The sequence below is a fragment of the Camelus ferus genome, chromosome 3 (genome assembly GCF_009834535.1).
Source record: "Camelus ferus isolate YT-003-E chromosome 3, BCGSAC_Cfer_1.0, whole genome shotgun sequence".
In the NCBI taxonomy this organism is placed as follows: Eukaryota; Metazoa; Chordata; class Mammalia; order Artiodactyla; family Camelidae; genus Camelus; species Camelus ferus.
The window spans coordinates 94,173,961-94,196,171 of NC_045698.1; the positions used below are offsets into that span (position 1 = coordinate 94,173,961).

The 22,211-nt window shown below is 47.9% G+C and overlaps 2 protein-coding genes across 15 annotated transcripts in view; one reads left to right on the forward strand and one right to left on the reverse strand.

The window, feature by feature from the left end:
- LOC102515341 (core histone macro-H2A.1) overlaps nt 1-17,869 on the reverse strand; it is a 76,645-nt gene extending 58,776 nt beyond the window's left edge. For 12 of the 14 annotated variants that reach the window (XR_004318718.1, XR_004318719.1, XR_004318720.1 and 9 more), the window contains exons 1-2: nt 17,712-17,850; nt 7,539-7,743 (exon numbers count right to left, since the gene is read on the reverse strand). Coding sequence is in view for 9 of the 14 variants with exons in the window: in XM_032476791.1 (XP_032332682.1) it covers nt 7,539-7,710 (172 nt within the window). In the remaining 5 variants the exon portion in view is untranslated. Of the gene's footprint in view, nt 1-7,538; nt 7,744-17,225; nt 17,245-17,711 lie in introns of those variants that run through there. The other 2 variants (XM_032476788.1, XM_032476789.1) reach the window with 2 other exon arrangements.
- Nucleotides 7,709-22,211, forward strand: part of LOC106729437 (translation initiation factor IF-2-like) — a 37,876-nt gene continuing 23,373 nt past the window's right edge. The window contains exons 1-2 of the mRNA XM_032468654.1: nt 7,709-7,734; nt 17,102-18,051. Of these exons, the coding sequence (XP_032324545.1) occupies nt 7,709-7,734; nt 17,102-18,051 (976 nt within the window). The remainder of the gene's footprint in view (nt 7,735-17,101; nt 18,052-22,211) is intronic.

The following is a 22,211-nucleotide window of genomic DNA, read 5'->3' on the forward strand; positions in this document are numbered from 1 at the left end:
CCCTATCAGTAGGTAAAGGGCTTTGCAGAACAGTGAGTACTGTGGGGTTCTGAGAGCCCCAGGAAAGCATGAAGTTGCTGGCAAGAGTTAGCTGGGTCCTGGCCTCAAGTGTTAGTCAAATGTAAGATGGTCACACAAACAAGCAAGAGACAAAGGAATTCAGAGAGCCTTGAAGCATCACAGAGCCAGCCTGTCCTCTTCTTCCTGCCCTATTTTTTGCTGTGTAAGTACAGGACACAGTTGGGTGTCCTGGATAGGAAAGTGGTAAAGAGGTCAGGTAAGTGACAGAGCCAACTGCAGGCTCTGCCTACCCTAATCTTCCAAGCTTGTCGGATCCTTTCTTTCCTAGGCCAGAAATGCCAAGTGTGATGGATGTTTGTTGAAACGACTATCTGTGTAACAGGACGTACTGCTGAACAGAGGAGGTTTCTCTGTACTATGCCTACAACAGATGGGGGCAAGGATGGAGTGCAGCCCAATGACTAACACTGAAGGGATGTGCAACATCTGACCCGAGTTACAGATAAGAAATCAAACAAGCTGAAACTTGGGATGAAGATGATCATTTTCTTAGCCAAAACCAGATATCAAGGTGTATTTTTTAACCACCACCCCTTCTCCCTGGGGTTTTCTTACAGGATGCAGTCAGGCATGAGGGCTGGGCCTCATCCAGTCTGTTAAGTGGCTGTAAGGCCCTAAGTGCCCCCCCGGGTGGACCCTATTTGTTCCCCAGGTCAGGAGCTGACCCTATAAACTCCACCATGGTTAATGAAGTACCCGCAGGCAGCTTCAGACTGGAGGGCCTGCTGTGAGAGGATGCCTGTTAGAAGAGCGTGGAGGTCCTGGTCACTGACAACAGACAGCAGAGGGAAGACCAAGGTCTGAAACAGAGGGCAGAGGGAGGGACAGAGCTTGGGGAAACAGAAAAGGAGTGGGGGATTAAGACTATGCAAATCCACATGACTTCATCAGTTTGTAGATTAGATCCAAAGAAAACAGGAAAAAAAAATCTAGCCATGGCCTTATCCATAAGAGGTAGAAAAATAATACTGTGACATTACATTTTTAAATATACCAGAGCTTAGTTATTCAAATCAGCAGACTTCTCATGGTGGTCACCCTGGGAGGGTCTGTATTATTACAAGGTGTCAACATTCAGTCTTGAGAGCGGGCACCCAGGGTTTCCTGGCCTCCTTACTGTCAAGAAATCCTCTGAGAATAGATTCAATTTGTACAAACATGTTTACGCTTTAGGAGGCAAGTTGGCAGAATAAGCTCTGTGATCAAGCTATGTAACAGGATTTCTGGACCAGAAAAAGAAAAAGATGTCATCACACAGGTTTTCAGATTTGATGATCAGAAATCAGGCCTGTTCTCTCTGGGGTTGGGTGAGTGGCTCCAAAGGCACTTCCCTCCAGGGTAAGTCCCGTGGGCAGGACCTCTGTCTTGTATCTCAGTGACTAGCACAGGCCTGAGAGTGGTAGGCCCTTCCTGGGTCTTTGCCTCAGTGGCTCTGCTAAGTGAACTGAGTGAATGCTGATGTACCTTCTAATGTGCTTGGTCCTGTATGGAGGAGGCAGACCTAGGTTTCCTTATCTATGAGCCAAGCTCTGCCCCTCAACACCACAATAAGCCAGGCCAAAGCGCATCTTCCATGGTGGCCTTCGGCTTTGTTTCTTCACTTTGCACTCCCCATGGTGACATTTCTCATGGCTTAACCCACACTGTATTGTGTCCCCTGAAAGGCTTGGTGATAAAAGTTTGGGAACCACTGCATATCACAGTTCCTTCTCTTGGGGATCCACGGGGACACCAGTGTGTTAAAGGCTCTGAAAAGTCCTGCAGTCAAGAAAGCTGTTTCTCGGTGGTTTCCAAACTAAAACAAGTTCCTTTACTGAGGAACTCAACAAAGTTATTCATATATCCATCTCAAAAGAGGGAATGTGAATCTAGCCGTCTCCTGATTTCAGCCATGTTTTGGTGGACTACCTCTTAAGTTTTGCCAAACACCTGGGTTCTGCTGAATACAGTTTGAGCAATGTTAACCCAGACTGCTCTACATCCATCAAATCACAGCATGTTTGCTCTTTCTCTTCTACATACTGCTCATGCCCAGCAGTACCTTCACTGTAGTACTCGACTGCTCTTAATTCACCCCTTAGATACCTGCCCTATTCCCTTTCTGGTCTGTGGGCCTGCATGTCCCCAACATCAATGAAAGTTCCATTGCAGCAAAAGCCACGTCATGTGTTTCTTATTTCACATCTCCTATACCTTCCAGCATCGTGCAGTGCTGTGTTAGGCAAAGGGGAGAGACTCCAAAGGGGCTTTCTGAGCTGAAGTCAAGTTCCCTTGTAATATCATTTAAAAGTACCACAGGAAAATGGGAGCAAAGATGATGCCTCAAAGAAACTACCCTAGTTTCCCCATAATAATACTTATTTTTATCCATCATTTTTTGAATGTTTACTACTAATGTCGGCTAAATTCTTAAGATGCAATATAGCTCTCCACAGCAATCCCAAGAGGTGGGGCTACTATTACCGCTGAGGCTGGAAGATCAAGGACCAAGGGGATGGAGAATGGAGCCAGGCCCGCCGGTCCTGGGGCACTGACAAGCCCGCAGACAGCATCACATTTCAGGAGGAGCTCTGGGAAGAGGCAGCAGGGCTGCCGAGCCAGGTGCCCAAAGATGTGGGGAAGGAGCTGTCTGATCACCAGACTCAAGCTTGTTCCAGATGTTGCCTTTTCCTTTTAAGTCTGGCAGATCACTGCGTTCTGCACCCAAGGGGAGAAACAGATGCCAGCTGCAAGTTTCAGAGCAAGATGCAAGGCCACAACCTCCTCCCACAGCCACCCCAGCCTGGAGGAGACCCCAGGGAGGAGTACCTGGATAGTCCCTCATCCCTGGAGATCTGCTCTTACAGAGGATCATCTATCTAGGCTCTGATGGCCCCTGGCCTGCAGGGGCTGCTGACTGTCCAGGTACTCTCATGCTAGCCTGGTCTCAGCTCTGGCCTTACACCCTGGGGCTGGGCATGCTCAGCTCCTAGCTAAACAGAAAATGTTTCAAGAAGGTTTTCAGGAGTGTGCCAGGAGCTCAGGACAGAAGAGTCCTTCAACGCCAGTCTGAAGAGTATGGTAACAAGGCATCTTGGTGTTGAGGGTGATAAAGGCTTTAGGAGGAGTTGTCAAATGGCAGCTTGAAATAAACCAGGGGGAGTAGTCCTGAAACAGCCAAGACATTCTGCAGTGCCTGGTGAGGCCCAGCGAGCTCTGATCAACTGAAAGGACAACACACAAGTGGGCAGTGACAGCTCGCATCACCCTCCCTAAGGGCAGTCACCTCAGCACTGGAGCAGGACTACTGGGACTCTTTCCTCTCTGCTTTCACCCTAACGTTAACAGTTAGCCCCTGGTCACCTACACCATGCTGGCACGGGAAAGAACTTCACATGTATTCTCTCATTTCCATCTCATAATAACCCATGACACAGTTACTGTAACCTTCATTTCACAGATAATAACACTGCGGCTTGGAGATGTGAATGACTTGCCTAAGGCCACAATTAAGAAACGTTGGCCCCACACCAAGGTCCACACTCTAAACCACCTGATTTCTGCTGCCTCTACCCGATTTCTACTGAATATCGTGGCACCCCCAGTGGTTTCCAGGCCTGGCCACCAAAGAGATGTCAGCTTCCTGCTCCAGAGCTACCTGGCCCTAGGTGGGTCCTGCAGCTCAGCCACCCCGGAGTGTCCAAACCCCTCCTCATCTCTTCACTGGGGCCTTCTGATGGCAGGAGGCCTGGCCGTTTCAGCAGAGCATCATGTGACACCCCATCTCCATGCCTGCAATTATGTATGCCACCTGTTAGAGAAGACAGTGCCTCCACAGGACCCTTCAGGTGACAACTAGACAGGCAGGGTAACTCTGGTTAACTGGTTAACAAGCATCCTCCAGGAATCATTTTCTGAAACCTACTCTCAGCACATGTGGTCCTGCACCATCACTGCCTTTCTCTTGCTTGTACCTATCTCTGGACAAAGCTCTTCGGGCTGGGGAGAGGTCTTATTCTGGCCTGTATCCCAGTATTAGACACAAGGGACCTCTCAGTGAGTACCTGCTAACTGGATGGTACTTCCCTCAGATGCCTTGTATTGGAGCATGATGTCTGGATCACATCCTTAACTTGGCCCTAAGCTGCCTGAAAGCCGCTACCCTGGCTTCTCCCTCTTCCTACACCTTCTCCAAACTATGGGAAGAAAAGAAGCTAGTACCCAGCAGGTGTGCTGTGCACAGGTGAGTGGGGGTGGCAGAGCCCCTTTCCCAGCCCTCGCAGGGCTGATTGGCACTGTCTCCTTCTCTAGGTCTCAGCTGATGTCTCATCCTCAAAGAAGCCTTCCTGGACCAGTTCATCGCCAGACCCCAGGTGCCTGAGCCCCTGGCCTGTTTACAGCCTCCACAGGCACTCATCACAGTCAGTAACCATCTCAGTTGGTTGCTTCCTTCTCGCAGACTAGACTGTGAGCTCCATGGAGCAGAGACCATCTCTGTCCCCATCATCCCTGTGCTGTCACACAGAGCCTAGCACAGTGCCAGGCACACAGCAGGTGCTCAGTAAGCATGCAGAATAAATGGGAAAGGGTCTTCAGTGAAACAAAAGCCAAGAGCAGAGCAGAAAGCGAGCTTGTCCACCTTTACTTCTCTCTCAGGGACCAAAACCAAAGTTCTGAGAAGGCAGATGCCCAGGACTTCCAACTCTCCACATGTTCACACATTCCAGCCCAAGGGGCTCAGGGCAGATCACCTCCCGAGAGCTGTCAGTGTGAGGGCAGCACTGTTTTGACCAGTGGAACGAAGCAGCATTTTCACTGGACCCAGCCCTGGAGCTCAGCTCCTGACCCATCAGGCAACAGAACACAAGTGACCACAGCAGTGACCAAGCACAGCGCTAATGGCTCTGGACATACCCTAAGGCCCCATCATGCAGGCCAGGCACCACATCAGGGGCAGGTACTAGTCAAGGGTCATGCCAATGACTCAGCCCTGCATGCAGGCAGAGGAAATGGCTCAGATTAAGCTAACTATAGCTCTGCTGGAAGGAATTGGTAAAACTTAAAAATATGTATTAGTCTCTAATATACAGAAGTTCATGTGGCTAATGCCAGAGTAAGGATTTGCCTCGAGTGACTTGTCCAGCTATAGCACTGGGCTGCCCTGACCATTCCTACCACCCACCCCGTTGGGACCACTACTGCACTCGTAACAGCGGGGGACAGGCATGGTGAGTATGAGTGCAGGGTCAAGGTGCCTGGCCCCCATGAGAATGGACCTGCTGACCTGGACCTCATGAGCGCTATGCTCCATTTCAGAGCCAGCCAGGCACAGATAAGGAAAATGGACAGAAAGTCCGTGTAGCAGACAGCTGCAGCCTCAGACATGATGGAGCAGTGGTATCTCCCACCCCACACCCTGCAAACTAAAAAGAGGAAGCTTGATGAAAGAAATGAAACTGCTATTGTGCTTGGCCTGATGACAGTATCTATGAATACTCCAGCGTCATTCTGGTGCTAGGGACATGGGAGCATTTTGGAACCAGGAAACACAGGCTATCTGAGTTTCCACATCATGTCAGCTTTCCCATTATGCTCCAAAAAAGATCTCACAGCAGCCTGGAGTTGGTGAAGCAGGGACTATTGCCTTCATTTGAGTTGTAAGGAAATTATGGTCCAGAGGTTAAGTGACTCTCTCTGGGTCACACAGCATGTAAACTACCAGGCCAGACCTAGAAAATGTCCTCTGAGTCCTATCTAAGGACTTCTCCCCTGGTCTCCCTGCCCGATCGACAGTGTTACACAGGGTCTTCCTGGGTGTGCCACACAAATTCTGGGCCTGTTTCCTCATCTGCATAGTGAGAAGAGTCACACCTAGCTCACGCTACCAGCCGTGGCACCTAGAAGTCTCTGACAAGCAGAGGGTTAAAGTTCCAAATATATGCAAAGGTCTCACAACTGTAACACCAATCACTTTTCATGCCTAGATGCTTTTAACAGAACATAAAAACTTTATAACCCTCATGACTGTGTTCTCTGTGGGGGAAACCTTGGTCTGGAATTATTGAGAGTCCTGGGAAAGCAAGAAGTGACCCAGCTCTTTGGCTGTCTGACCACACTCCTTTGGAAGAGGCAGCTTGTCTTGCTGTCTCCCCTTTCTGGCTTTAGAGAGGTGGCTGCCCCTGCCTGCCACCTATCCTGATCACACACAGAGCAAAAAGTGGTGAAAAAATTATAAAAGGGCAGCAAGATGTGCATCTCTTCTCAAGTACTTTCCGGTTATATGTGACTCCAGGCAAATCTTTTTACACACTGAGGCTGGTTTTCTCATTACTAAAAATGAGGGATGGTATCCCTGCCCAGCTGGCCTCCCACAGTTGCTATGGAACCACCAATAAGATTATATCTGGGAAAAGGACCAAGGACCCCCTGGAGAGATGGCTGATTCCAAAACTGAGGCAGGGGAAGTTCAGGGGAGACAAGACTCTCTCATTATGTCAGAAAGCAGGAAACGTACAGAAACTGATGGAGAGTGAGCAAAAAGACATAAAAACCAGCTTAAAGGTCAAATTTGAGACAGTTTGAGTATCATAACAAGTCATGACATGATAGTATATAACCCACTTAATTTTTTAAATCCACAAACCAATATTGATAGCACCAAAAAAAAAAAAAGGGGCAGAAGGAAAGCTTTTCTTAACAGAAGAACGCCAACTAATAAATGATAGAAAAATCACTAATTTATAACCACCACAGTGATAACTGATTCAGGTAAGATCATTAAGGAATGCTAAAGCTGCTGTGTGAAAGTTTGTGATACAGGATGTGCAGAAACCCAGACACCATTTTCATCGAATGACCAACATGAAGAGCATCAGTGACAGGACAAACCCACGTCAGCTGCCTCTCGATGTGATGCCAGAGAAAGACTCAACATCACTTACACAAATCGCCTATCAAAATGTTTAGCCTGAATTCAACCTGAACCTGAGATCAACCCAGATTAAAGGGCATTCTGCAAAACGAATGGCCCAGGCCCTCCAAAAATGTCTATGTGATCAAAAATTAAAACAAAACTTAAAAGCTGGGGAATCCTTTTATAGATTAAATAAGACTAGAGAGACCTGACAGCTAAATGCAACCTATGATCCTGAAATGGATCCTGGATTAGGAAAGAAAAGGGAACAAAATCATAAAGGACATTTAGGACAATTAAAAAAAATTTCAAAACAGACTGTATGATAGGTAAGAGCCAAAAATAAACATTCGTGTGTGCTCATTCACACACACACACACAGGGCAGAGGGAAATAGAGCAAGCAGCACAAAATGTTAACAACTGATGAATCTAGGTGAAAATGTTCACTGTACTATTCTTGTAAATTTCCTGTAGGTTTGAAAAATTTCAAAACATATGAAACTAGCAAGGTCCTATCAATCCTTGGAAAGTCGTGGTGTCCACAGTGACTCGGGCACACTTACCTGTCAGGTACTCCAGGACAGCGGCCATGTACACGGGCGCCCCAACTCCAATCCTGTACTTGGGGTGGCCTTTCTTGATGTACCGCAGCATCCGGCCCACAGGGAAGATGACTCCCGCCTTGGCAGACCGGGAGGTTTTGGTGGACTTCTTCTTCCCACCCCGGCTCGACATGGCCGTGGCCCTGGAGATGGATCAGTAAGCACGCTGTGGAGGCAAGAGGGGCACCAGTCAGGATCACTGGGGACAGCGCATCTCCCCCTCCCCAGTGCACTCTGACCCCTGGAAGAAACGGGTCCTGCCAGCAGATCCCAATGCCTACAGCCACTGAGCACCATGAGTCTAGTTTACACAGTCCCCCCATGCACTTCGGCCCCTGAAAAGAGAATGGCTTAGCTTTTCACTTTTTATACCATGACATCAATTTTATCAGCCACTTCCACTTAAATGTTACTCTGACAATGACTGCTCTTAAGTGCCTTGCCTTTATGCCACATGATGTAAAAGAAAATGGGATTTCTTGGCTACGATCTATACACTTGCTTAATAATTGTATTTTCATACACTTGAGACCAAGACAGATAATTTGCTGCAGCCTTCATGAAAGAAAAAACTATGTCACCTGCCCCTAGAATGAAAATGTAAAGCAGGAATCTAGGTTCTTTGATGAAAGCAGCATTTCTACCTAATGGTCCTTTATCTGTGAGAGGCAAGACCAGCTCACAAGAGTTCAGTTCAGTGGACAGTCCAGGCTGGAGTAAGAGGCCCTCTGAACACTTCCAGACTGCTAGACACGCCTGTCCTTAGAGAAGACGGAGGAGAGTTCTTTCCCTGCCCCTGCTCCCAATACCCAACCCAAAAGCCCCTTCTTCAGCACCTTTTGTGGGATCTTCTCTCCTCCACCCCGAATGTGACTGGATCTAGGTCACCACTATCTTAACCAAATGCTCACAAGCGTCTCCTAAAAAGGTCTTCTCACCAGAGGCCACACTCTCTTCTAATCCACCTGCCCTCCGGTGGCTGGGCTATCTTTGTACATGCAAAGCCTAAAATGCTGTGGCCCTGGTCTTACAGTTTTCTCTGCTGCCACAATTCCCAAGATAAAATCAGGACCCTTGGCCTGCCGTGCAATGCCCTAGAAATCTAGGCCTGGCACACCCACCCAGCTTTACCTGTGCTTCCTGCAGTCTAAACGTGAACATAGGGGAGTCCCCCAAACGCCCTCCTCTGCAGTGGCTATACCCTTTTGCCAGAACCTCCTTTACCCCTCATGCTTTTCTGCCCTCTGCTAACTCTTCCCTGAGTACTCCAACTGAGTTGCTCCATCCTCTGGGCTCCTATGTGCTTCATGCCACAACACTGCCCCCATCTCTCCCATCATACTGTAAGGTCTCAGAGGGCTGCCCCTGACTGTATTCCTAATGGAGCACCACATAGTAAGGTCACAGCTATTTGCTAAATGCATTCAAGTCATTCATGCATTCACTTCAGGAACTATGCTGGGGACTGGAGACAGCAGTTCATGAGACAGATATGGTCCCTGCTCTCCCAGAGCTGATGGGGAAGAGAAACAATAACTAACCCTACAGTCATTTAAATGGTCATTGTGAAAGGCCAGTGCAGGGTGCTGGGTGAGGGGCTGTCAAGAGGCCTCAGCCTGTTCTGGGCACCAGACAAGCCTTGCCTAGAAGACATTTACGCTCAGACCACTGAACCAAATAGATAGGTCTCGGTAAACTGAGGTCAGGCTCTGTGATGTGTGGGCCCCTCCAGCTCTAACAGTCCACGTGGAGGCCACAGAGTTAGGAGTCCTTGTTATTTTGACACCTAACCCTACATTCAAGACATGCCTGGTCCATACTAACATCAGGATAATCTCAGACCATCTGGCTGACAGAGATGGCCACTACAGCAGAGAGCAGATTCCTGGGCACTCTGGGGCAGCTGTGTGGACAGGCCCACTAGAATTAAGGGGGCTCAAGCCTTGGTTCTTGATGGATGCTAGAGGGGGCTCATGACCTCTGTGATGAGAACCCCGTACTTCACCCTGTCAAGAAGGGCACCAAGTCTTAATTGACCACAAGCACTAAAGAGAGTCCCAGGAGGGTCTGGTTTTTCTGAGACAAATAGCTGGCTCCACTTCTTGCTGTAATGAGCTCTGTTTTAAAACATTCCCTGCAAACAGGTGCCCATGCTCACTCTGAGCAGGAAATAGTATGTGTATACATGTGTGCACATGTTGTTTGCAGGGAAAAAGCTGTAACTGGGCTCCTAGCAGTCTTCTGCTTTAATACAAATGTGTTCCACAGACCAACCCAATGCCTTTAGACCAAGAGCATTTAGATCTGAGTGCTTCCCCTCTTCCAGGAGAGGCCTGTGGTCAGTGATGACTAACACAGCTCAGGCCTGTTCTCACTGGAGCACAGACTCCAGCTCTGTCTCCAGACAGACCTGTAAGGGTATGTTTGGGGCTGCCTTTGTGGGAATTGGACAAAGTCCTGCCTCAGAGAGAAGCCATGATTCAGGGACCTGATGAGTCCCAGACACATTTATTCCTTAAAAGTAATCCTCCAGGGCTTTCCTCTGACTCAAGCCAAGAGTCTTTAGGTCAACATGCTGGTGACTCCCAGGTCCCCAGCCCAGCACACACCTGGCTGCTGAGTCCCAGAGCTCTGTTCTGACTACCCTGTAAGTCCCAAAGGCACCTGAACTCCTCTGGGTATCTCAGCCCCAGGGGTGGCAACATCATGCATCAAGCTACCAAGCAGGAGTCAACCTGTCCCTACTTCCCTGCCCACCTCCACAGCACCCAGTCATTAGCCAGGCTCTGTTGAACCCACTTCCATAACTTCTCAAACTTCTTCCTTTCTCTTTGCCCTCCCTGCTTCGGTTCAGCTCTTCGCTACTTCTCACCTGTCCTCCCCAGCACCAGTCTCTCCATGAACACCAGAGGTCTCTGCCCACTTTACTGATTCCCCATCACCCGAGACAGCCACAAACATCATCCTCCAACCACTTCTGCAGCACTGCTTCCTGCCACCCCTGCCCAGGCTCAGATGGCCCACGTTGCCCCTGACTTCCTGACCTGTGATGTTGTGTCCAGAATGTCTTTATACATGCTGCTTCTCCTGCCTGTAACACCCTCTGTCCCCTTGCCAACCTGCTAAACTGATATTCACATGACCCCTCTTCTTGGTCCTGACCATAGACTGGAATTGCTCACTGCTCTGTGTTCTCACAGCCTATATCCTAGCACACATCTGTGAGCCTACCTCCTCAAATCGACTCAGCTTCAAGCTACTCCATGCCAGGTGCTGTAGTCAACTCATCCAAAGGTCCCCAGGTCCCAAGAAAGATCATAAACATCAGTGCCACTATGCTGGTAGAACATCTTCTTGTCTCATCTGGCGTCAGGTTCCTCTCTAAATAGAGAAGTCCCAAGTCTCTATCCCCATCCTAAGGGGTCCGTCCTCAAGAGAGTCTGTTCCTTGCCACTCCTCGTGTTCTTCCTACACTTCTAACTATCTCCAAGCTGCAGCCACAGCTATGGAAGAATTCTACTAAACTGTGCAGCCTCATGACATCCACTAATGTGTAGCAATGTTAAAACATCATTTGGAAAATCATGTTGTACCTGTGCAGTCTCCAGCTAAACCCATACATGTGCCAGGTCCATCCTGCTCTTTAGAGGTCGATGGGACATGGGGAGCTATGGTCAGGCACCAACGTGGGGGGAAGAGAGTGGCTGTGACAGAAATGCTTAATAACTTGAATTCCAAAGTCAGACTGACCTGATTCGAGCCACGGCTCCACCACTTAGTGACTATATATTCTAGGCTAGCTGCTATAAGAAATAGCCCCACAGCTCACTTCTCACTTGTGAAAAGTTCCAAGTGGCTTCCATGGTTGGCTGGTGCTTCTCTACAGGATGATTCATGGATCCAGACTCCTACCACTCTTCAATGCACAACTGCCAGCATTACCACAGAAGGGAAAAGGCCATGGAGGACAACTCATGGGGGCTTTCAGAAACCAGGTCTGAAAGGGGGGCACACCATTTCTGACCAAGATCCATTGATTAGAACGTGGTCACATGGCCACACCCAAGTGCAAGAAAGGTTGAGAAATGTCCTCTAGCCATTTGCTCTGAAGAAGAGGAAACAGCAGCCTCTGTAACATGACAAACCAACCTGAAAGGTAGCCCTGAAGCCAGGTTCTGAGTGACCAGTCAAACCTGACTGTGACCCATGTCCTGCATCCAGGCTTTTCTGAGAGATGGACGGTCTTTCATCATAAAGAAAGTGGATTTTTACACACTCAGCTTCTCTTTAGGGCACTGACCTTGCTCACAGGAGAAATAGCAATAATACCTTGTCAAACTGACAAAGCTCTGTCCTTCCTTCCAGGAGGGCACCCTATTCAGCAAACCAGAAGCCCTCACCCCTGTAGAGGGCCCCACATGCTTTGAAGACAGTGATAGGTCTTCTGGCAACCCTGGTATCGTTCATCACTGAACAATGACTTGGCTGTCTTTTTGACTGTTACCAGGCCAGGAAATGAAGATTCTGTGGTTGGTCCTGAAGGGATCTCTGTGGTCTTTATCTCTGCAACACCTCTAACTACAAATCAATCACAATAGACATAAACCTTCTCTGCAGAAACCCAAAGCTCACTCTGAGACACACTAGGGAAGGGGACTGTACAAAGAGGAGCCAGGATCAAGTGAGAAGCAGGTCTCTGACCACAGGCCTCCCAACAATGGAGATGTGATAAGGACAATGCGACCTGTCCTCAAAGCACAGGACAAATGATAAGCCTGGTTGTGAGGATCCCGTGAATAAGATGGACACAAAACATGGAGGAGCAGCAGAGATGAGGAAGGCAAAGGGCCATCCTACCTACCACACCATTCTATTCCTAGCCCACAGGGCACCCTAACTGGCGCCTTGCTGCACAGCAAACCACCTTCCACCCTTTGGCACGTGTCACTTGCTCAGTCTGGAACGCTCTCTCCAGCCCTCAGTCTGAAGCAGTCCTACCAATGGACCCAGTTCCTCCTCTGGTGATGGAGATCTATCAAGGAGCTCCTCCTCTGCATTCCTGCAGTAGCTGTGCCATGTGGCCCCCAGTCCCAGCCTAGCATGGAGCAGCCCCATGTCCAGACTCCATGCAAGGCCCTGGTGAGCTCTGGCCCACTATGCCTATTTCAGCAACTGGGGACCCACTCTGTTTCTTCAGTAGACATTCCTGCAGTGGCCCCTGAGCCCAGCAAAAAAATCCCTTATAATGAACCTCAGCCACCACTGAAGTATGTTCAGTTGCTCTTCTCAGTCTTTATAAAGTGCTTTGCAAATGCAGCTTCTAGCCCTTCCTTCCAACCTAACTGCCACTTTGGATACAATTTCTCTAAACATTCTAGAGCTAGCTTCCCCAATCTCAGCACTGGTTACACTGTATCACCACTACCTATTTCCTTACCTGTCCTGATGGGATGGACCAGGCTACTCTGCTCACCACTGTATCTCCAAAACCTACCACCCTGCCTGGTTCCTGGAAGGCCCTCAAATGCTGGCTGGGTGGTGACTGATTAGCTGGCATTTACAGTGAATGGGGTTCTCCTGACAAAAATGAGGGCAGCATTTCCAAAGGCCACAGGATTCATCAAGATGTGGCAAGAGAGAGATCAGTCAGGGACTTTCTCTGGGGCCAGTCTCCTACACAATACCTAGCCAATCTCTGTGGGAGTGCAGACTCAAAATTAACAGAGTTTGCGGCACACTACCTTGGGGTTTCCCAGGAAGGGAACATCACAGCTTCCCTGGTGGCTGATGTAGAAGAATGCAGAGGCCTTCCGACTCCCTGACAATTCTATGGCTCCAGCAGCCTCTCTTCTTGCCATAAGATGGGCTCAGTAACACAGACCAGAAGAAAATACTTACCTTCCTCATAACTGTAAGATGCTGACATCTGTTAAAGTTGCAGCACAGAAAACTCTTAAATAATCAGGGCACTCACAAAACCATCAGAATGCTCAATGGTTAAGTCTTATTATCTAAGCAATGAATGCGTGCATATTGATCTGAACTAAATATTGATTAGAACTGCTGGGGGACTGCTAGTCAGACAACCCTAGCTCCAGCACCGCAGGATGGAGGGATGTGAGCTATCAGCATTCAAGTCACTGTTAGGGAGGGAGGACTGCCCCGTCCACTCCCTGCAGCTAGATAAATGCCCAAGTGTCCACATACATTTGTAACCTTCCCATCAACTCCAGTCATGAAGGCAAACCTGAGACACTTAATTCTTAAGCGCAGGACACTAATCCTGTTTACAGCATTCTCTTCGGTTTACTCCTATTGTACCAAATGATTAACAGTGTCACTGCTGTCACGTCCCCAGAGACATGTGGATATTCTACACAACTATCCCTCACAGAGCTGGGGTTCACAAGCTGCACTCTGACTGGCTCAGAACAGAGACTTCCACTGGTACTCTGGCCAATCAAGAAAAACACCTCTCTCCATTCATAAAACACTACATCTTAAAATGAGCTGGATGATTAAAGAACTTACAGTCTACCCTCAGTGAACCAAGAGCTCACAAACAGGAAGAGAAGGATAAATTGAGACAGTAAATAAACTCTAAACCCCACATTTTGCTCCAGCAGACATCACTTTTCTTAAGTGCTAGGTTTTTAGTGGCGGGAAAAAAACAAAACCCAAACGTGACTGTTATTCACTACAAGCAGGAAACAGCAGGAAGCTAGTCTGGGATTAAAACCTCATCTCTGCAAACTCACTCCATGGCGTGCTTCCTGAGCAACACTGGTTGGAACCAGCACAGTATTTCAATAGTAAGGGGCTGTCTGCCTGCTTCATAAGGAAACTTTCCTTCACCCCTCCTCTCTCTTTTAAAGGCTGTGCCAAACTCAGAGCTGGTCACTCCAATGGAAAGCCATCAAAGGAAAATGTGAGCTTCAGTAGGGCAAGACTCTGGTCAGTCTTGGCATCTAGAAGCTATTCAACACTTGAATAGATGAAGTATTCCCAATAATAAAGGACACCTGACCAAATCTTCCTCTTACCCAGAGCGTGCAATGCCTTATTACTGCTCTAAGGAAGAAGTCTAAATCCCCCAATGTGTTTCTCCTCAGGATCCTCTGATTTGGACCATTTGGCCCTCTAGCCTCACCCTCTAGGATCCGGCCATCCTGAGCCTCCAGCAGTTCCCCCACATGACTTCCTGTTCTCATTGTTCTAAGACTCTGCACATGGTGTGTAGGTCTCAAACACTTGTCCCTACCTGCCCTCCTTTGCCTGGCCAACTCTTCCTTGGCCTTTCCGTGCCTGTTGAGGGCTTGCTCCTAGTTAGGTTATTGTCCTGGGAGCCACTATGGGAGCTACTGTGGCCTCCTGCACTGAACTTGCAATGACTGCTTGTCTGCCTTCTCTTCATGTCAGCTCCCCAAGGACAAGAACTGGGCTTTCTCCTATTTTTTCTTTACTAGATTGCCAGTTTATTATAAAAGGACATAACTCAGGAACAGCCAGATGGAACAGATACACAGGGCAATGTATGGAGCTTCCATGCCCTCTCCAAGTGTGCCACTCTCTCCAAATCTCCACATGTTCACCAATCTAGACAGTCTCTGAAACTTGTCTTTTGGGGATTTTTGTGGAGGCTTCATTACACAGGAGGCATGACTGAATAAATCACTGGCCACTGGCGACTGATTCAACCTCACCCCCCTCCCCTCCTCAGAGGTAGAGAGACATGGCAAGACCGGGCATTTCTTGATCAGGTTCCGTCTCCAGTGCCTAGCCCTCAAGAAACTGATTCTCAAGAAATATTTGCTGAAAGACTGCAAGACATCGATCCAGCAGGCTTGATCCAAGCAAACAAGCTATACAACTCTTTGCGATGAAGAGCTGACTCACTTGGGCTCACTCAAGAGCTGAGGTGGGGTGCAATGTACTTCTAAACCTACAGAACATGGAAAAGGACCCATAGGACAGGTCTGGGCTCCACTAACCTCTGCCCCAACCCAGCCTATATGCCAAGAATGGGGCTCTGAAAAAGCTGCCACAAATCTAAGGGCACACTGAAATGAGAGCTAAAGGCTGCTGCAATTCTGATGAACACCATATATAGATTCTTGCTGAGTTTTGTCAGGTTGAGGTTTTCAGTTTGTGCTTTGGTTTATTTTTAAATGAACTTCCTTCAAATGGCTTGGGGCAGCATTAACTCTGAAGCTATTAGAGGCAGGTCCTAGAATACATGTATGTATTCCAAGCATCTCTCTGAGGAAGCCATGAGGGCTCTTCCCAAGATCTGCTGTCTTCAGGACCAGAAGAAAAGGCAGACTGAGACGCACCACTCCCTGACCCTGGCCCATTTAGTACAGGCCAAGCCAGTGACTTATAGTTGTGTATCAGAATGCTGTGTGTGATGTTCCAGACAACTCTCAAAGTTGAATAAAACGTGAGCCATCCCGCCCTCATTCTAGAAGCCCTGCCTCAGTTTTTACTTACTTTAACCCCTCCCCTCCTCCTTAATGCCTTTATTAAGGGATCAGCATTAACAATCTTAAGAGATTAAAGCAACAGTAGATTGGAGAGATTTCCCACTCTCCTAAAACTAGAGTAAAGATGAATTTAAAGTCTTGAGGGTTAAAAAAAAAAAAAGAGAGAGCGAGAGAAAGAAACAGGTTTAAAAACATATATTCTCATCAGTGAACCTCCTGTGCAAGACCGAGATGCCACTGCCCAGCTTTGGTTAGTTGTGTACAAGGGATATTAATTCCAGTTGCAGGCATGAGGTGTTCATTTCGGAGCTAAAAACTCCTCTGACAGCAAGACTAAAAACCTATAGGTGACCTGGAGTACGTGGATTCCACCTAATTCACAACTAGTGTCTCCCACTCAAACCTGAAACTGTTCAAAACTCCCTGAGTCCTCAGAGCAGGGAGCCTTGGAACAAAGCACTTTCCCCCTTCTTTAATGATAAAATCTCAAACCACAAAGGTGGAAGAAAGAGAAAAGCTAGCAGGAGTTCCCCTCTAATTGTCTATTCTTATATACTGTTTATTGGATCATTAAAGTCTTACAAGGACTTCATGAGAGTTTTAATTATTGAACTCAAGGTTAGTCTCAGATGTTTGCACAGAATTCTCTCACTTTCAAACTCAGGAATATTTGCCCCTAACATGTTGTCTAAAAGAATCTTCCAATCTACGAACAAGATCCTTGAGTGATCCGTGGCCCCTGCACGAGTGGAGGTGGGGCAGGCCATCTCGCACACCTGTTGTCAGGTAACTCAGCCGGCAGCATCCTGCGCGTTCACCTCCTCACTCCCCCCACCCCCCAGCGAGTCTCTCCTCTCCTGGCCTTCTCCACCTGAGGAGCTTACAGCCTTCAGGAGTTACCTTAAAAACAAACAAACAAACAAACAAACAAACAAACAACAAACAAAACAAAACCAAAAAACACCTCCCAACCACAAAGCAAACAAAAGGCCAAGCAAGAAACAAGCCAGAGGAGCGGGGGTTCCCATGGCCCCTTTCCAGCCTCCCCGGACAAACCCCTCCCCGCCCCTGTCCTGTTCCAATCCGGGAGTATCCCCCAACCCCCGGCCCTACCCTCCCAAAATACGCCTACACCACGGCCACTTGGGGCTCAGACCCAACTTACTGTGCGGGGGGCCGGCAACTCGTGGGCGGGTGGGCACCTTACCAAGTACAACTCCGCGCACAACAGCTCCCAGGCGCCCAGGCCCAGGCTGGCCGGCCAGCGCTGCCGCGCCTCCCCCGGCCTCGAATCCAGCCCGCCCGCCCCGAGAAGAGTCGGCCTGGGAGGCGCCAGGGCTGTTTTCTGCCCACAAAAGCACCCAGGCGCGGGCAGGAGAACTCGGTTCTAAGAGAAGTTGGCTTCCGGGTTTGCTTTTTGAACAAAACCAAAGGGAATCCCGCGCTGCCGGGGCAGGGCCTGGAAAGGCGCCCTGCTCGCGCGAGGCCCCGGCGTGGGCCGTGGCGAGCTCGGCAGCCCGACCCCGGCCGAGCGCCGCCCGGTGGGAGCCAGGCCCGGCCGCTCCCAGGCACCCGCGGCCGGAAGAGCGCGGCTGCCGGACCCGGGCGGCGGGGAACGGGCGTGCGGCGAGGGGGCCCGCGCGGCACTTACGGGGCGGCTTGGCGGCGGCGGCGGCAGCAAGGTGTCCGGCCTGTGCCCTCTCGGCCGCTCGCGCCTTTTCTCTCCGCGCTCCTTGCTGGCCCGCCCGCCTCCTCGCTTCCCGCCCGCGCGCCCCGCGCTCGCCCCCTCCGCCCGGCTCCGCTGCCGAGTGAACTGGAACCAGTCGCCGCGGCCCGGGGCTTCCCACAATGCACAGCGCGCCGCTCGTCATATCCCATCCCGTCCCCGCGCGTCCGGCCGCCCCTCCCGCACCACGGGGGCGCCCCGGCCTTGACCCCAAACCCGTGGCTGCGCGTGCAGGGGCTCTCCACGCTGTGTGGGCTGGACATCGGTAGGTCAGTCCCCTGGCCGCACCAAGGCCCTGGCTTCAGGCACCCCGCCCAGACACCGCACGCAGGGTCCTGCCCGAGTCGGAGACTCGCCCTGAGCTAAGTCCTGGAAAAAGGTCGGGACCCCGGCAGAGGCACTTCTCCAGCACGTGTCTCTTCCTGTGCGTCTTGAGTGGCACACATTGAGCACCTACCGTGGGGGGACTTTCGCTGAGCATCCCTAGAAGCCACCCCATAAACGCAGGGAGGGAGGCACGACTGCTGTTAACGAGCAAGCACTTTTCCCTCCCAATCGGCGCAAACCTCCCACGCACCTCAGAACCTCCCGCTGTCTTTAAGTAACAAGCCCCCATCAAACCTGGTTTGCTCCGCGAACAACTACTGCACATCCGGCTCCCCTGGGGTTCTTCATAGTGACCTCTATATGCCTGATTTACTTTGTTGCATGGAAGCCGTTAGCTACTTGGATTCAGCGATGTTCATTCTTGGGCCCAAGTTGGGACTTACTAACATAAACAGTAATTCCTTATCATCATACACATTTTTTTTAAACTGCAGACAAGCAGAAAGAGGAGGGGGCGATGCAAAGCCCATCTATGTATTCCTAAGTTAGTTTCTGACCTGAAGGCGTTAGTGAGTCTTTCTGAGTACTTAAACAGAGGTCTTCCCTCTCCTCCTCTCCCCTCCATTGGCCAGAGTGTGGAGAAGATAGCCACCTCAGCTGTGGGCCTATTTCGGTAACAGTACCCACCTGGCAGTTGTTCCCTGGCTGCTGGAGGTGGTGGTGGGAGGTTATGAGAATCATTAAAGGCCCCTCCTAGCCCTCAGGCTGCCCCTATACCAGAGGTGGTAACCTCCTCCCTTCACCCTGATGCTTACAATGTACTTTAAAAGTCTGCAAAGCAGTGTCCAATACATACCATTCATGTATTCATTAATTCAATTAAGTGGTGTGGTCATACTTTGTGTAATGCACCAATTTGGGTGATGAAGATGAAGCCCTATCTCCACCTCTCTCCAGAAGGTTCTACCCTCCTTCCTCTTCCCCTATAATTTGTGTGCCCTGTTCTTCCACTTCGATCACATGCGCTCTCACCCAAACTGGCTCAGAGGGTTCCACCAGCTTTTTTTCCTAATTGCAAAGTAAATGCATGCTCACCATGTAAAATTTGGAAAATAAAAATGCACAAAAAATAGAAATCACCCTAAGTACACGACTAGGAGAGAACCACTGCTCCCTTCCAGCCTTTGTATCCATATCTACTTAATATTAAATATATTTAGGTTCTTATGGCATTTAGGGCTTGTCACCTGCTTTTTAAACTTAATGATCTTTTTGAGTATTTAACCAGGTATTCTACAACAGCTGTTCTCGAACAATGTGAATTCAAAATACCTTTGTCTTCTTAAATTACTGAGGACTACAAAGAGCTCTTGTTATGTGGGTTATATCTGTCAATGTTTGCTCTATTAGAAATTAAAACAGAAAAATCTTAAATATTTATTAATTTATTCATTTTTAAAATGTTAATGCGTAAACAAGTTACATGTTAATATAAATGATGTATTTGTATGAAAAATAACTATTCTCCAAACAAACAAAATTTAGTGAGAAGGGTGTCATTGTCTTGCAATTTTGCACGTTTCTTTAATATGTGGTTTAACAGCTAGATTCTCACATTTCCTGTAATTCAGTCGTTGCTATCTATTGTTTTAAGTATATGAAAAAGAATCCAGCCTGTATGAAAAAAATACAGATAATGTATTTGGGGAAAAAAGTAGAGAATCTTAAGAGCCTTTTCAGATAACTTTGGATGTTCTTATTTGATACTACACCAAAACTGAAAAAGTAGTAGTTTCTTAAAGATTAACTGTAATGCAGAATCTGAAACCAATCAATAAACTTTTGAATTTGGTAACATAAAAATCCATTAACCTATCTTTTTTATTATCCATTATTTTTAATGGATTTATTTATCTTATTTTTTTTTTTATTATCCATTATTCTGATGGATCTTTTTTAGCCAAGCACAATTTGGTAAAATCACTCATTGGACATTTGGAAAATAGTGGTTCACTGAGTTATACAAATCTTCTAGTCTTCCAAATGTGAACTCATTTCATTGCACAATATCAGAAAATCATATTCCTTAATATCACCACTGGTATCAGCAGAAGGTTTGTAAGTATTGAGAAGTTTTCAAGCTCATGGTGACAGATACAAATTTCCCAATATTGTAATTCTTGCTTGAATGTTCAAATTTATCATTGGCAACATAGTGTCACAGTTACTTTTCTTGAAGTGACAAGTTCATTTTATTCATTTTCAGGAAAATGTCTACTATTTACACAGGGCTGCATTATGACTTTCCTGAGCCTTATGCATTTTTACCTTCTTGGTCCCCTTCCTCCATTTAAAAAGACAAGACAAGACAAGACTGCATTGGTATAAAGACAGATATATTACCATGATATATTACAACTGTGCCTCATGGAGAACTCAGCCTTGCACGCACCCTGGTCTGAACAACCACAGTTTCCCTGTCAATCAGGCCCAACTTCTCCTTGAAGAGCAAAGCGGAGGCCCACACAACTTTGTGGGCTCACGAAAATGTTTCAGATTCTTCTAAAGTCAGAAGAAGAAAACGAGGATTAATTCTTGTAGATCAAGTAAAACATTCTAATATACAATGTTAATATATTTGTCTTTATACCAATACAGTTGTAAAATATAATTTTTGTGTCTTTTTATAGAAGGGACCTACAAAAGCAAAACTGCCTGGGGCTGATGAAAAATGTGGTCCTGCTGTCAGTTGCTGCTTCAAGTAAAAATAGTGTCTCGTGAAAAAAGCAGCTTGTTTTTCCCACAACTCAACCACAAAGATGCTTTTCCTCAAGGCAATCACCCTAGTTTGTTATACAGCAGAAGTACTTCATACATACTTCCTATGTAGTCACATAGAATATTTTAAAATGTGTTCTGAAGGGTCGAGAATCAATAAAATTCATAATTTTTACAGGACATTCTTAAGTGAAACTGTTGGCAATGAAAGATGAAATAATTATTAGTACAGTTTGGTGTGATTGTTGCAATGTGCCAAGTAATCAGCAGTTTTACCACGACTGTTTTTGCATTACTGGTGCAAAGACCAACACAATGAAAAAGCTAAATAACGTCTTAGCATTATCATGAAAAGTCCCGGAAAGAGTCTCAGTGACCTTAGGGGATCTGAAGACCCTATTTTGGGAACCACTGTTCCAAACATCCTGGGGCTGTACTGTTGTTCAGTTCACCAATTGTTACTGGTTGTTTTTCTTTCCATTTCCCACTCTGTCATAAAGACCTGGTGAGTGTCCTTAGAAATACATTTTTGTGCACATCTGACTGTTGAGCATTAAGTTCTTAGAAGCAGAACTGCTGGATCAAAGGTCCACAGTTTAAAAGCTTTAACTCAGGTAGCCAAGTGGCCCTCCAGAGACACTGAGACACAGTAGGGCAGGACCGAGCATTCCTGCATTTCCCCAGCACCTCTTGGCCCCGCCCTGACCTTTGATGATCTGAGGGTCAAACGGTGGGGTGTCACCATTTTCCTGGTTTAGCCTGAACTTGTTTGTGGAAGGGCAGGGAGTGGTCTCTAGTTAGTTCCTAAGCTTTTGATCAACCCACAAAGAGCCAAGAGGAGTGAGTACGTATGTGTGTGTGAGGGAGTGGAAGGATCCTGGGAAGGAAATAAACTTCTGCCCAGCCATGCTCGACCCTCGCAAGCAAACAAGTGTGCTCTTTTCCAGGGAACAAATGCACCATCATCCCTTCCAGTTGAAGCCTTTCTTCTTTACTTGATTACTTCAGATAAGTTCCCTCTCTTTGATCTCTTTGATCTACAATTGGAGGCATCTGACCCCCTTGTTGTCAATGATCCCCACCCCTCCTGTCTTTGTTAAGCAGTTAATACCCTTCTCTAAGAGAAGTACAGGTGACTATTTACCCTTAATTGGGAACAACAAAGGCACCAAGGACAACCATCCTAGAGTGTAAGTAGGAAGGAGGAAGGGGTTGTAGGCATCTCCAGGTGTAGAGGCATCTCTAGATTTAAATATATTCCCCCTGAAGTTAGAGCTGGATTGAAACATAGTTTGAAGAATTTAGGCTACCCGAAGAGCA